At 45.2% G+C, this 16,134-nt stretch overlaps 1 protein-coding gene across 2 annotated transcripts in view; it reads right to left on the bottom strand.

The window, feature by feature from the left end:
- ITGA3 (integrin subunit alpha 3) overlaps positions 1 to 16,134 on the bottom strand; it is a 180,530-nt gene that overhangs the window by 51,610 nt on the left and 112,786 nt on the right. For both annotated transcript variants that reach the window (XM_068263981.1, XM_068263982.1), the window contains exons 9-12: positions 15,957 to 16,087; positions 12,749 to 12,832; positions 7,420 to 7,487; positions 5,154 to 5,290 (exon numbers count right to left, since the gene is read on the bottom strand). In XM_068263981.1, the coding sequence (XP_068120082.1) occupies positions 5,154 to 5,290; positions 7,420 to 7,487; positions 12,749 to 12,832; positions 15,957 to 16,087 (420 nt within the window). The remainder of the gene's footprint in view (positions 1 to 5,153; positions 5,291 to 7,419; positions 7,488 to 12,748; positions 12,833 to 15,956; positions 16,088 to 16,134) is intronic.

Raw genomic sequence — 16,134 nt, 5'->3', positions numbered from 1 at the left:
GTGTGAGGGCATTTGCATCTTGTTCTTTTTAAAGGTGTGCGCATGTGCCGGCTGATTGTAGGAGCTCTGCGCGCGTCCCTGTGGTTGCTAGGGCAACAGGGGTGCTGTGAGCAGAGCTGATGGTGATTTGCGGCTCTGCCTCACCACTCTGGCGTGACTCTTGTGTAATAATTGCATACATTAAAAATAAATCATTTTTTGTTCACTCAGCTCTGCGTGCGTCCCTGTGATTGCTATGGGAACAGGGACGCTGTGGTTGCTATGGGAACTGGGACGCTGTGGTTGCTATGGGAACAGGAACGCTGTGCGCAGAGCTGGTGATGAGTGGCGGCTCTCCCCTATGACTCGTGCAGTGTAAGAAAGAAAAAAAAATACTTCCGTCAACTCAACTCTGCGCATTACGTCCCTGTTACCATGCCAACTACAGGGACGCGCAGAGCTGAGTTGATGGAAGTTTTTTTTTCTTTCATACACTGCACGAGTCATAAGGGAGAGTCGCCACTTATTATCAGCTCTGCGCACAGCATCCCTGTTCCCATAGCAACCACACCGTCCCTGTTCCCATAGCAACCACAGGGACGCGGGCAGAGCTGGGTGAACAATTAATTTATTTATGATTAATAAATGGATACATTACGCGAGAGCCGCGCTAGAGTGGTGAGGCAGAGCCACAAATCACCATCAGCTCTGCACACAGCGTCCCTGTTACCATAGCAACCACAAGGATGCGCGCAGAGCTCCTACAATCAGCCAGTACATGCGCACGCTTTCAAAAGCACTGACGCAGGGACGTAGCAGGACGCAGAGACACAGGGATATTATAGAAAGAGATTAAAAGCAAAAAAGGTTCAGTTGAATCCCTGTCATCCATCAGAGATTGTGATCGATACCTCGGATGGCGGTTTAGGGGTGAAGCTGTACCGAGGTGTCACTACCCTGTAGGCTAGCGATGCACCAGTTGCTATAGAGACGGGGTGAAGCTGTACCGAAGTGTCACTACCCTTCAGGCTAGCGATGCACCAGTTGCTATAGAGACGGGGAGGAAGGATGACTGACACAGGCTCAGTAAGTGCTGCACAGAATAAGCTCTGTTGATCGCTTTAGACGACTGGTTTTCAAAAACAGTTTTGCAGACACGCTGTCTAGAGGGGAAGGGATGGGGGTGTGGGAGGGGACAGAGGTAAAGCAGAGTACAAACTTTCAATTATGATTGGCCAATCACTGACCAAATTTACCACCTCCATGTCAGGGGCGTAACTAGAAATCACTGGGCTCCCCTGCAAAACTTTGGATGGGGCCCCCTCCTGCCAGGACAGAGCACTGGGGGAGGGGTAGAGAGGTTGGGGGCTGGATGTTGTACAGAAGAGCCTACTGCACCCTGAATAGGGATTGTCTACAAATCTTTGTATAATTCCTTATCAGTGGCTGAGCAGATGCAGTCATTAGAACAATTGTGCAGAGAGCAGAAAGTTTTTTTCTCTCCTTGCCCTTAGTTGTCAGTCTCTCAAGACGGGGCTCCCTGTGCCTTCTGGGGCCCCCTGCGGCTGCATCCCTTGTGGGGTCTATTGTTACGTATGAGAGTTTACTGACCCAATCTGCTCAGAGTATCCAATATCTGTTGACCCTCCTACTACATGGAGGTGTTAAAATTGGTCAGTTATTGGCCAATAATAATTGAAAGGGGGGGAGGAGGAGGAGGGGGAGGAGGAGAAGGAGGAGGAGGGGGAGGAGGAGAAGTAGTAGTAGTAGTAGTAGTAGTAGTAGTAGTAGTCTTCAATAGTATGAGGGCCAACAGATTTTGAATACTGTGAACAGACTGTGATGGTAACTCTCATACTAAATGGTAAAACCATTAACCAATCAACAATGGGAGTGTGTATGCACCCTAAGGGACACAGACAGAAGACAAGGGTGTAGTGCCTCAGCCACACTGTCAGCCACTACACTGCTCTAAAGCCTGCTACACACTGGTACACACTTACAATTATGACTGGCCAATCAATGACCAGTTTTTTGACTCCTCCATGTTGTTGCTACATACACACTTGAGATAAGTCTTTGGAAAATGAAAGATCACAGACCAATTTTACCCCCTTCCATGTAGTATGAGAGCCACACCTACACAGTCTATTCTATGGAGCTGCACTCCCCATCAGACAGAAATCTTACCACCTTCCATGTAGTATGAGAGCCATACTCTACACCGTCTATTCTATGGAGCTGAACTCCCCATCAGACAGAAATCTTTGCAAGATGCTGCACACAAAGATGCTGCACACATGCAACAGATCAGTATCTGCAAAAGATCTGTTCCTGCAAAATGCATTCATAGTCTATAAAAACTGCAGATCCTCATACACACCTTGTTTAACAGACATTCATCTGCAGATCAGATCCACCAGGATGGATTTTCAGATATGCAGATGATTGTCAGTTAAACAAGGTGTGTATGAGGATCTGCAGATCTCATAGACTATGAATGCAATTTGCAGGAACGGATCTTTGGCAGGAACAGATCTTTTGCAGATACTGATCTGTTGCATGTGTGCAGCATCTTTGTGTGCAGCATCTTGCAAAGATTTCTGTCTGATGGGAGTTCAGCTCAATAGAATAGACTGTGTAGAGTATGGCTCTCATACTGGTAACAGTAAAAAAGGGCGCAGGAGGCTAGTGGACAAATCGGGCGCCGCCATTCACTCCCATAATAAATATCGTTTAATGGGCGCCCAACAGGAAAAAAGGGCGCCGGAGAAAAATAACGTTTTAAAAGCGGCGCCCGGAGACTTTTAATGTTTTATAACTGCTTCTCATGATTACACATTATTTAATGATTTATAAATTTTTTAATATTTTTAAACGAAAAACAGTACAATTTTTTTTACATTATTTTTAAACGAAAAACTGCACAATATTTTTTTGAAACGTTATTAATGCTTATCACAGGGGGGTCTTAGGTTTAGGCACCACCAGGGGGGTCTTAGGTTTAGGCACCACCAGGGGGGTCTTAGGTTTAGGCACTAATACTGGGGTCTAGGGGTTAGTGGTAGGTACAGGGAGGGTTACTTACTAATTTTTTTTACCGTTATTATACGTTTCACTTTTTAAACGGAAGATTAACGTTTTCACAATTGCCGATTTCATGAACATTATTTAATGATTTATAACTTTATAAAACATTCTTTTTAAACGAAATATAGTACATTATATTTTTAAACGTTATCCATGTTTATCGTTTAAAACCCAGCGCCCTTTTTTTCCAGCGCCCCTTTTTAACGTATGCCTCATACTACATGGAAGGGGGTAAGATTGGTCTGTGATCTTTCATTTTCCAAAGACTTTTATCTCAAGTGTGTATGTAGCATTACCTACAACATCTGCTCATAGTATTCAGTTTTGGTTGAACCTCATACTACATGGATGTGGCAGAATTGGTCAGTGATTGGCCAATCATTATTGACAGTGTGTACTAGGCTTTCGAGTGGAATATAACCTCCCCTCTTTGGATTATATTTGAAGAACTGTACAGTTCCCACTATAAACATTTGGATATTTTGTAAAACTTCACTTATTAAGTCATTTTGTACAGTTATTGAGATAGTAACACACAGTTCAGCTTTATTTACATTCATTACATTCGTAGCATTTACTTCAGAAAGCCTCAAAATTTACAGGAAACACTTGTGGGGCTTTCAGTAGCTGGATGAGAACAGTTTCATATGAAGCACCACAAACCAAGCCTACAGTAATAGCATGATTTTCCCACGGAGGTCTGAAGCAGCAGTCAGGTTTTTTTTAAAAACTGCAACACCGCCCACTAGTGGCCACACTGTTCATTACAGAAACTCACCCTATTGTTTCCCCTAAAGTAAGACATCCCCTGAGAATAAGCCCTAGCAGGAATTCCTAGCATGCTTGAAATATAAGACATCCCCTGAATGTAAGCCCTAGCAGCAGCCCACATGACACCAGCAAGTCACGCTCAATACAAAGCCCGGATACAGGAGAGCAGCAGTATAATGTGAGTACTACAGTCCTGTATATGTGTCAGGCAATTTGTGTTTGTGTTGGAGCCATCCCTCCTGATCTGTCCTGATAAGCATCAGCAGCACTTCACCTCTTCCCAGGACACAGCTTATCCTATCACAGCTCTGGGGAGCCTGACAGAGTTCTCTGCCTGCAAGAAATAGACTCTTACCCACACGAGCAGCAGAATCAGTTTCTGGTAAGTGAGAGCCAATATCTGCAAGCCACAAGCTCTCTGCATGCTGCTTGTGTTTCAGCATGGCATGCAGTATATACATTTTGTATAGGAAAACTACCAGTGTTTCCACCAAATATAAGACATCCTCTGAATATAAGCCCTAACATATTTTGGAGCCAAAATTAATATAAGACAGTGTCTTATTTTCGGGGAAACACGGTACATAGTGTTTCTCCAACCTGCCCTCAAGCAGGTCTCGATTCTGGATTTGTAGGACCACTATACCATCCTGCACGGTTTTCAGAATTGGTAGAATTCCAATTTCGAATAAGCTAAACATTATTCTTATGCAAGACAGGAAGGGGTAGGGGCGGTTAGGATAATAAAAAAAACCCTACAAGATTCATTATAAGGAGAAGTATGGAGGCGTCAGTGTGCCAGTAACAGCCACCGATTAGCAGCTGTCACTGTGCCAGTAGCAGTAACAGCCACTGATTAGCAGCTGTCACTGTGCCAGTAGCAGTAACAGCCACTGATTAGCAGCCACCACTGTGCCAGTAGCAGTAACAGCCACTGATTAGCAGCTGTCACTGTGCCAGTAGCAGTAACAGCCACTGATTAGCAGCTGTCACTGTGCCAGTAGCAGTAACAGCCACTGATTAGCAACTGCCACTATGCCAGCAGCAGTAACAGCCACTGATTAGCAGCTGCCACTGTCCTACTTGCACATGAAAATGTTTTATTTGATAAAATGTCACAGGCTTCGTGTACCTAGCCGCAATCAGCAGCACAATTGTGTTTAAATTTGGCAGTTCGGCCCCCAGCACTCTCAATGACAGTGATATGGCCCTTGGCCTGACAAGTTTCACGTAAATGATAATGCTGGTGCTGCTGCTTTTGGCTGTAGAATACATATCTGATGATAAAGCAGAGGGGCAATAGTCTCTCTCACCAGTAAGAGAAGTTGGAGATTTTGACACTTGGTGTCCGGCATAGAGAAGTAGCCCTTGTATACAGCTCCAGGGGCATCCATGAACCGCACCCGGCTGGGTCGTTTGTCAAAGTCGGCCTCAACAGTGTACTGGAGAGCTGTGGCAGAAACAGAAGATTATGTGACTATAAAGCAACACCTCAATATCACTTGCTACTGCATTACTGCTTGTTATGGTAATGGAGTCTCACTGGGGGAGATTTATCAACACATTACTGACAGTTTTTCCTTCTTAATCTGTTCTAACCAGCAGTGAGAACAGTTCTGCATGATAAGAACCTTCTTAAATCCTAGGTAATAGTGGCAATTTAGCATCAATTTCTAGAGTTGCACTACAGTTAAGAGAAGTGCAAATCCTTCGGTAAACTGGCGCAGATTAAGAAGTACATGTTTAGTCCTGTCAGGGGATCTCTGCAGAATGTTCGTTTACTGAGAATTCAATGCACAGAGGGAGATACTGCTTGCATGGCAGTTGGAAACAGCTATTATTTCCCACAATGCAATGAGAGTCACAGACAGGAAACTGTCATGGCCATAGCCCTGACATCACACTGTGGGAGGGGTTTCACCACAACGTCAGCCATACAAATGTCCCTGATGATCTATTTGAGAAAAGCAATAGATTTCTCATGGGAAAGGGGGTTTTGGCTATTGATTAGGATTAAGTTCAATCCTGGGTTTTCCCTATTTAAAGGGAACCTAAACTGAGAGGGATATGGATGTTTCCTTTTAATCAATACCAGTTGCCTGGCAGTCCTGCTGATCCCTTTGGCTGCAGTAGTGGCTGAATCACACACCTGAAACAAGCATGCAGCTAATCCAGTGTGACTTCAGTCAGAGCACCTGATCTGCTGCATGCTTGTTCAGGGGCTGTGGCTGAAAGCATAAGAGACACAGGAGCAGCAGGAGAGTCAGGCAACTGGTATTATTTTAAAAGAACAAGCGACACCCATGCTAACCTAGAAATAAAAAACACCTATATAAGTAGATAAATACTACTTCTACTTGCATAACAGATGTATTGTGCTATCCACGTAATGATTCCTGTGAATTTTATAAAGGAAAAGCAGAAAATCCTATTCTAGGCAGTGGCCATCTTGCCAAGCTAACACTGACCTCATATCCTCCCTGACTCTTGTTTCCCCCCCTCTCCCCTCCCTTCTCTTGCTCATTGTGTATTCATTAGCTGCCCTCCTCCCAGAGTCTTCAGACACTCCCACTGAGGTGTATACTAACAACTGTACTGTCTTTTTTTTTCTTTTCTCCTCCAATCGCTGAGTCACCTCAGCCTTGCTTGTAAACACAAGTGAGCAGAGGATCGTGTTTCAGCTAGGCAGCTAGGAAGGGAAATAAGTGGAAGAGGAGGAATATATTATAGATAAAAAGAACCCCCAGCATGCAACTATTTGGCACTGACTACTAAAGTGCCAGTGCTCCTTAAGTATGTGATAACTCCAAATCATAACAGCAGAAAAAGATTTGAAAGTTTTGAATGCAGGATTAGCATCTTTATCACTTAATACACTTAGACCAGTTGCTGTTGAAATTTGTTTTTCATGGTGACAATCCCGCTTTAAAAGGAAAAATTCATATCCTTCTCAGTTTAGGCTCCCTTTAATCTGAACAGAGAGGGCTCAAATCTTTGCATACACAGCACATAGATTTTTTAAATAGTTTTCATGTTAAGATCTACTGAAAATCTATCGAACTTCAGAGTTGCTGTCTGATTATGGGCCGTCAATCTACCACTGCTCCCCCCTCACCCTCGAATGATTGAGATTTTCTGCCCTGTGCAATCAATTTTGATTTATTTTCAGCAACAAATCGATTGAATTTACAATCGATAACACCTGCTGTGCTATAAATTCCCAACAAATTCGATCACAGTGATTGAAACGGCTGGGAATCGATGTGAGAATGGCAAATGGAGACAGATCAGACACAGTCAGGAGGAAGGGGCATCAGGTCGGAGCTGGCCACAGGCCCTACCAGATTAGTAAACAGAACAAGTTCAGCAATGGTGGATTTAGCAATATGTCATACTGCAGTTCAGCCACTAGATGTCTCACTACCATAAGGATTACCATAGTTTATGTTTTTCATCAAAGGATTTAAAAATATAGGAACTGGTCCCAGGAGAGTCTTAGTAAATCTGTCCGAGTGTCCTAAAGGGGACTATTGGTCAAATTAAAATGACAGTCAAATCAACAGCACCACTAATACTTACTGATATTCCTCTTGTATTTGGGGTTCCCGGTGCTCAGTATGTAGGAAAAGCAGAGGCGGACATCCATACTGTATGAAGGACAAATTGATTCATGAGTTGGAAGATTAAAAAAACTGCTAAAGAGAAATATAAGTATGAGCAAGGAGAGGACAGCAGATCATAGAGGAACGTAATTTGCTTTTACTAGGAGGAAGAACAAGAGCAAGCATCTAATAACAGGAATGCACCATATGGCAGAAATGGGCAATTGGTCTGACAAGAGTACAGATCTTAAGAGGGCTTCAGGATAAACTGCTGCCAGATCCTCAGTGTCACAAATTATCAAAAGAGGAAAAAAAATGGAAGACCATCACTAAAAATCCAAACACCATTAGGAAAAAAAAAAACATCTGAGTGCCCAAACGTTAACAATTATGGTTAAAACTAAGCTTTTGGGCTACGAATCCTGCTTTAATTTGTGGTCACATGACATAAAGCCACTCAGTGGAAGGAGTTAATATAGGGTTATGTGGGCAGAGCTGCTGATTCTTTGTTCAGTAGTACAATCAAAAGAACATGAGACCAACTGTAAAGCTCGGCGGTGGAAACACTATTGTCTTGGGCACTTCGGCACAGACAAAACATCCCTGCAATCGAGTGCCTATAAAGGGCTGTGGATAAAGCTTCTGACAGACATTTGTGTTTTGACAGCTGAAATGATCATAAATAATCAGTTTGGGCAACACTCTGCTAACAGTTCAGCTCCGCTGCACAGAATATACTGTCCTGTGGAGAGGGGGGGAGGGGGGGGGGTATTAGGTGAGCTACTCTCACACTCAGGGACAAACCAATTGACTGGAAAATTCCACTGTGGCCGATTTCTTATTGCCTGGAAGATATATTAAAGCTGTAGCTTTAATATAACTGAAGTGAGACAACTGTAGCAAGGGATATGAAGGCTGCCATATTTTTTTTCCTTTTAATCAAAACCAGTTGCCTGGCTGCCCTGCTGATCCTCTGCCTCTAGTACCTTTAGCCATAGACCCTGAACAAGCATGCAGCATATCAGTTGTTTCTGACATTATTGTCCGGTCTAACAAGATTAGCTGCATACTGGTTTCTGCTGTTATTCAGACACTACAGCAGCCAAATTGACTAGCAAGACTGTCAGGCAACTGATATAGTTTATCCTGCCTGGCGTTCCGATTCCCGCGGCCTCAAGTTTTTTGCACTTTTTTTTTTCATGTAGCTAGCCTAGCGCTAGCTACATGATTCCCCCCTCCCTGTGGCGTCCCTCCCTGCCCTCCGATCGCCGCCGGTGCAATGACCCGTCCAGAAATCCCGTTCTGAACGGGATTTCCTTGAAGGCTTCCCCCGTCGCCATGGCGACGAACGTCGTGATGTCATCGACGTCGTGACGTCACAGGGAGACCCGATCCACCCCTCAGCGCTGCCTGGCACTGATTGGCCAGGCAGCGCACGGGGTCTCGGCTGGGGGGGCGCTGTATCGCGGCGGATCGGCGGCAATCGGGTAAGACACGCAGCAAGCAAAGTGCTTGCTGCGTGTTTAAAAAAAATATTCAAATTGGCCCAGCGGGGCCTAAGCGGTCACCTCCGGCGTATCTGGACGAGCCTAGCTCGTCCAGAACGCTAGGGAGGTTAAAAGGAAATAAATATGGCAGCCTACATATCCCTCTTACTTCAGTTGTTCTTTAACCGCTTAAAGTGAACCTCCGGACTAAAAATCGACTCAGCAGTACTGAAAAGGCTTGGTGTTTCTTTAACAGTTTCACAGCATCAGAACTTTGTTTCTCTTCTACAAGTCTCACTTTTAGCTGCACAGAAGAAAACTGCCTGGGCAGTTTTCCCCTCATGCTGTGCAAAGCATGATGGGATTTCTGATGATGTTGCTCTCGTTCTGCTGTTTTGGTGCAATTTTTTTTTTTACATTTTGAATTTGACATTTGAAGCATAGCGTGTGCAGCTGGGAGGGGTGATCAGGACTCAGGACAGTTGGAACTGTGTCTCCTGCTCCTTGTCACCTCCTTTCAACCAAAAAGATGGCTGCCCCCATGACAAAGATGGCAGCCCCCATGAATCACAAACATTTCCCTGTTCTTTTAAAACAGGGTGGGTAAAAGATTATATTACCTATCTATTCTAATTAACATAACTAATGTAACTTAATAACAGTATGTTTGTTTAGGCTGAAGTTCCCCTTTAAGGACCACAGGCTTATACCCCCCTAAAGACCAGGCCATTTTTCACTAAATAGGCCACTGCAGCTTTAAGGCCTTGCTGCAGGGCCGTACAACTCAACACACAAGTGAACCCCCCCCCCCCCCCCCCCCCGTTTCTAACCACCAGCAGAGCTTTCTGTTGGTGGGGTCTGATCGCTCCCCGCTCAGATATTTGATTATTTTATAAATAAATGTTACAATTTTTTTACATTTTTTTCCCAGCCCTCCCTCCCTCCCCCAGCCAATCACTGTGATCAGCCGATCCCTCCAGTGTCTCCCAGGAGGACAGCCTTGTCACACCCCTGCCAGTACAGCGCTGCCTTAGACTGCAGCGTTGTACAATGTAAATAGACAGCGGTTTAACCATCTAACAGTCTCCTAGCGGCGATCGCCGATGGGAAGCTGATGCCGGAGCGGAGCATCAGCGCACGTGATTGCCTGCAAACTCCACCCCCAGGACTGCACGCCGATCAGCCCACAGGACTGCCGCCGCTTCCACGCCAATTGGCGTGGAGCGGTCCTCTAAAGGTTACAGGAAACCCACGGTGAGATGGATGTAGCTGACATATATATTTCCTTTTAAACAATGCAAATTGCCTGGCAGTCCTGCTGATCCTCTGCCTCTGATACTTTCAGCCATAGCCCCTGAACAAGCATATGGCAGATGAGATGTTTCTGACAACAGTCTGACAAGATTAGCTGCATGCTTGTTTCAGGTGTGTGATTCAGATACATTACTGGCCAGAAAGATTAGCGGGAGTGGCGGGCAGCCGTACCATTTTTTTAGTGAGATTTCCTGATGCGATCGTGATTTGCTGTTGATGGATTGCTCCGAGAAAGTCGCAAGAAACGCTGCAGGACTCTCAATTATTTGAGGAAGTCACAATCGCAGCATTAAATAACATCAGCCTAGCGCTTCTGGAATCGCTGGAGATTCCAGAGCGCTGCAACTGGGTCCCAGACCTCATTGTTTAAAAGGAGATAATTATGGCAGCCTCCATGTTTCTCCTCAGGTTCCTTTTAAAGGGTTACTCTACTTATAAATGGTTTACTCCACAAAATGAAAATCTATATAGCATAAATCACAATACAAGACAATTTGTAGCTAAGTGTCATTACATTTTATTTAGCTTTATTCTGCAGCTGCTTTGTGTGGTATAGAAGGCCCGGGCAATATGGTATTACAAATACCCAGAATTCTCCTCTTCCCATTTGTCTCAATTCATGAGTCTACCCAAAGAAGGAAACAATGCATTGTATCCTATTCACTACAGCTATGCTAAGATCTCTGCAATGACATGTTCTTTCCACAGGGAGGAGAGATGCTGGTTCTGCATATGCAGCGACTGTAGCACATTCACTCCCATTTCAGTAACAGCTGACAGCCATGCAAGGCAACTTTCCCAGTGAGACATATGGCAAGGTTCTCAGGGGAGACTACCACTACAGTAATCACAGGCATGTCAGTGTAATGTACAGTAGCTTGCTAAAATGCTTAAATTATATAGAGAATAATTGAATAAGGATTGATTTCTTAACCCTTTCCTTACCAGTAGTCTCTGGCCCCTTAAAGGGGTTCTGTGGCCCTTTTTCAAAATGCATTTTAAATGAAGAGATATGTTCCTTTCATAAGTACTAATCTTTTTTTCCCTGTCTCATGTAGAAACAGCTGTGTTTCTCTCCTGCTCCTTTCTAATTATTCTTCTAGTTAGACGATTATTGTGCTGCAGGAAGAGGCAGACTGTCTAGCAGCCATTCCTCCCTGCTATCTACCTCCCCCTCCCCCTAGCACATCATCTGATGAGTCATCCCTGACCTTTCTGCAAGCTCCAGACAGCAGGGGGAGGGAGATCTGCCTCCTGTGGCTTCAGCTCAGCTCAGCTCTGGTGCACAGCAGTACAGGGAGACTGTGTACTGACCCTGAAGCACTTTACATTGCAGCCATCTTGCCCAAAGGTTTAAAAATTATATTTTATTAAATTATTTATTGGCAGCGGGGAGCGGCGAAAATAGGAAAAATAAAGAGGGGGAATAAGGGGGGAAACAGTAATATGTTTATTTTAATGTGCTGTAAATTCACCACAGATTTTCTTTAAAGAGAACCCGAGGTGGGTTTGAAGAATATTATCTGCATACAGAGGCTGGATCTGCCTATACAGCCCAGCCTCTGTTGCTAACCCAAACCCCCCTAAGGTCCTCCTGCACTCTGCAATCCCTCATAAATCACAGCCACGCTGCTGACAAACAGCTTGTCAGAGCTGGCTGTGTTTATCTCTATAGTGTCAGTCTGCTGCTCTCCCCGCCTCCTGCAGAACTCCAGTCCCCGCCTGCATCCCTTCCCTCCCTGCTGATTGGATGGAAGGGACGGGGGCAGGGACCGGAGCTATGCAGGAGGCGGGGGGAGCAGCTGAGACTGACACTACAAATGTAAACACAGCCTCACAGCACGGCTGTGATTTATGAGGGATTGCAGAGTGCAGGGGGACCTTAGGGGGGTTTGGGATAGCAACAGAGGCTGGGCTGTATAGGCAGATCCAGCCTCTGTATGCAGATAGCATTCTTTAAACACACCTCGGGTTCTCTTTAAGGACCAGAGCCTTTCTCGTTAAAAATGTTGCTCACCAACGTCACGTCGCACAGACCCATTCTCTCGCCATTCGTGCCGCTCTCCTGTCACTGCAGCCCACTCGCTCTGCAGCCTCTGCTGTCGGTATGACAGCTGGTCAGGAGCCAATTTAATTGGCTGCTGACCATGTGATCACTGTGAACCAATCACAGTGATCACAGGGTCAGGAGGCAACGAAATCAGCTCCTGACAGGCTGACGGAGCGATCAAAGGTAGCGGTAATCCCGCTGTGGCAGGGAGAACAGGTCCCAAATACAGTGTAGATTTAATTTACTAAGGTCCAGAAGCGGTAAAAAAAAAAAACCTAATCAATAAACAAAACAGACATATGGCTTCAATTTCATGTACAGCCTCCTCACCCAAAATATAAATGGAATAATACTATGTACAATATACAAATAAAACCTTTCTAGGGCATGACAGAGGAAAAAGCATAGTGATAATGGCGGCAGACACTGGAATGCGTATGTAAAATGAATCCTACCAGGAAGTAGGGGAACATTTGCTGGGATCCACTAGCGTTGGCGACACGGAGAACTCCTTTGAGATATTAATAACAGGACGAGATCTGCGACAGAAAAACAAAAAAAGACAATGGATCAGGATTTCAGCAGCAATAGATACAAACCAAGCTCTCTGTTACATGAAATGCAGCACAATGATGAATACTCTCTGCCTGGGAGTCAGTGGGCATTGTGTGGTATAAAGCACTGGCATTACTGCTCCAAAACCAAGCATGAGTTCCTACTGAACCAGAAAGTGGCCCGCCCTCCACCAGGTCAGTATCTGCACTGGTCTGACAGAAAATACCCCTCACTGGGGGGCATTTATCAAGAGTGTCTGAGACAAATTAGTAGTAGGTTTTTAGAAATCCATGCAGAACTGTCTCAGACATCCTAAGAAATCACTAAATAGTGCAGATTCCTTCTTAAATGGTTAGGAATAAGAGGAGCTAGGAAGGTCTCTCAGGCAGTGCAGTGTGTGAGGGGAATGGCTGTTGCTGAGGTAGCCAACCCACCTGCTGCCAGCAAGCGCTGAGTTAGGGGGAGGAGCCTTCACAAATCACGTCTAGCCTGCACTGCTGCACTATCTGGAGAACTGCTATGAAGCACTTCTTTATCTGCAGCAGTTTAGGGATGGATTTGCACTTTTCTTAATTGTAGTGCAGCTCTAGAAATCCACTCTAAACTGACGGTATTACGCAGGATTTGAAAAGTTTCTTACTATCATGCAGCACAGTTCCTCTGCTGGTTAGAACAGTTTTAGAAGAAAAAACTGTCAGTAATGCTTTAATAAATCTGCCCCACTGTTAGCTCGAAAACCAGTAAAACCTGACATACATTCTAATCCTTGCTCGCTCTATCCACTGGAAAGAATTGGGGTTTCATGTAACCGCCCTACGAGGCATTTCTAAAGCTACAAACACACGCTAGATGGCTGTCGTTGAAGTACACCTGTCGTTTTAAAAAAAGCAAACGTCAGATACTTACCTCAGTCGAGGGAAGCCTCTGGATCCGCCTGAGGCTGCCCACATCCTCCTGAAGATCACGGATCCAGCGCTGGAACCCACTGGAGGTTAGTGGCTACCCCGCACTGCGCTGGTTGCCGTGTGCCTGTGCAGCAGCATGGATTTGCTCAGGCTGCGTGCTATTGTGCCCGCACCAGGCATCCTGTGCAGAGCGGCCATGATGGTTCTCGGGTGGGAGAGTGGCCGCAAGCACTCCTTGACAAGCCCTTGTGGAAGAGGTTTGGGGGGCAGCGCTGGATCGGTGGACAGGGGATTATCCAGAATCTTCCCTTCACTGAGGTAAGTAAGACAAGACAAATAACATTTATATCACGCTTTTCTCCTGGTGGGCTCAAAGCACAAGCACTGCAACCACTAGGGGGCGCTCTATAGGCAGTAACTGTGTGAGGGAGTCTTGCCCAAGGTCTCCTTACTGAGAAGGTGCTGGCTTACTGAACAGGAAGGGCTGAGATTCAATTCCTGGTCTCCTGTGTCAGAGGCGGAGCCCTTAACCAATACACTATCCAACAAGTACCCATTTGGGGCACTTTTCCCCCCTTTAGGTACACTTTATTTGGCCCAATTCCAAGCTGCCTACAATTTGTATGAAGTATAAATACCAGCAGTAATATTTGCATCTCTATTCTCCCCTTAGTCAACTCCACATTATTAGCGATTGTTTGCAATCTGACTAGGGATGATCAATGAAGTGCTGACTAGAGACGGCGTAATTACAATTCATGAGGCCCCCCAGTGAAACTTTGATGTGGCTCCCCCCAATGTTTCCTACCCCTTCCCTTGCCGCCCTTTGGTGCCCATCACAGCCTGGGGGCCCATCTCACAAGGGTCAGAAAACATGTGGCCATCAGGATCTTCACACCCATAACAAGTGTCAGAGGCGTAACAATAAGGGATGCAACCCCTGCACCTGTGGGGGGGGCGTGGTCCCCCTAAGGCCAGCACAGACCCTTTTTGGGGGGTAGGAGGGGTTGCAACATAAGCAGAGAGCGTGGCCGCACATCGGTGGGGAGGGGGGACGCCGCCCCGCCTCAGGTTCTCCCCTCAGCGCTCCCCTCCTGCAATTATTAGTGGCAGCGGGCGGGTGGGCGGCAGGCTGAACACATACCTCCATCGCGCTGGAGGTTCCGATCTGTAAGTGCTTCATGTTACTTCCTGTGCAAACAGGAAGTAGCATGAACCTCTTAGAGATCGGAGACCTCCGGGTTTCTTGTATTTTGCAGGTGGCCCGGGGATTTCTAGTTACACCTGTGACAAGTGTAGTCACAAAAACACCAGATCTGAAGTATAGTCTCCTGTTTCAGAGCAAGGGAAGGTTAGCAGTTGTGGAACCCCAAAGCTCTGGTCCCCCTGCAATCGCAGGGGTTGCTCCTCTCTAGTTACACCCCGTAAGTTGAAAAAAGAAATCAAAGACATCCATATTTTGAGTTCAGGTGCAAATGTATAGATTCTTAAAGTGGACCTAAACTAAAAAATACAAGATTTCAGAAATAAAATCTATTTTCTTAATTATAATAATAATAAATAGCAGCCTCTTTTCAGCTGCATGATGACAAATATAAAATATTTTACATTTATTGGAGAAACCCCTCCCTTCCTTTCATATTGCCGGGACAGAATCCGGCAAACTGGTGGAGTAGATGGTGTCCGGCAATGGAGGAATTGCTAATGGCTGCCCCCTGTATAACCCTAGTTATGAAAAGAGAAGGGTGAAAAGCATGCACTGAAATGCTCATAGGCTTGAAGGAGTGTTTATTTATCTTTGCATGTGTCAGAGTGGTGCAACTAAATATTTTGAATTAAAAAAATGTTTGGTTTGGGTCCGCTTTAATCTATACATACCTATGTTTGGTTTTGTTTTTTAACTGGTAAGTACCAGTTAAAAAACAAAACCAAACATTGGTATGTACAGATTAAGAATGAAATTCCTATTCAATGTCATATCCATCACAGCTTCATAGACTTTCTCTACAAGATATCTCCACAAACATCCCAGAATCTCCAGTGTATATATCACAATTGAGCCAGCAACTCTAGACTGGATGTAACCTCCCACCCTCACCCCCAAAAACATAAAAAGAAAAAATAAACCCTGGAGATCTCTAGAGCTGCGGCAGTAAATCCAGGGCTATAAATCCATACAGGGGCTCCTAAACTGTCCATTTACCTCAGTAGAGCAATTTGGTCCGCTAAACTGCCCACAAGCAGGTCAGGGTAAGAGTTGTCATCCACATCAAGTCCACCACTGATGGAGTATCCGAAGGATGGTATACCGCCAACCTGAGAACCATCAATGACCTGTAGATGGCGACAAAGAAATGACCGATAGAGTTACTGCACGTGTT

This window comes from Hyperolius riggenbachi, chromosome 12 (assembly GCF_040937935.1).
Source record: "Hyperolius riggenbachi isolate aHypRig1 chromosome 12, aHypRig1.pri, whole genome shotgun sequence".
Taxonomy (NCBI): Eukaryota; Metazoa; Chordata; class Amphibia; order Anura; family Hyperoliidae; genus Hyperolius; species Hyperolius riggenbachi.
This window is presented reverse-complemented; position numbering and strand designations above follow the sequence as displayed.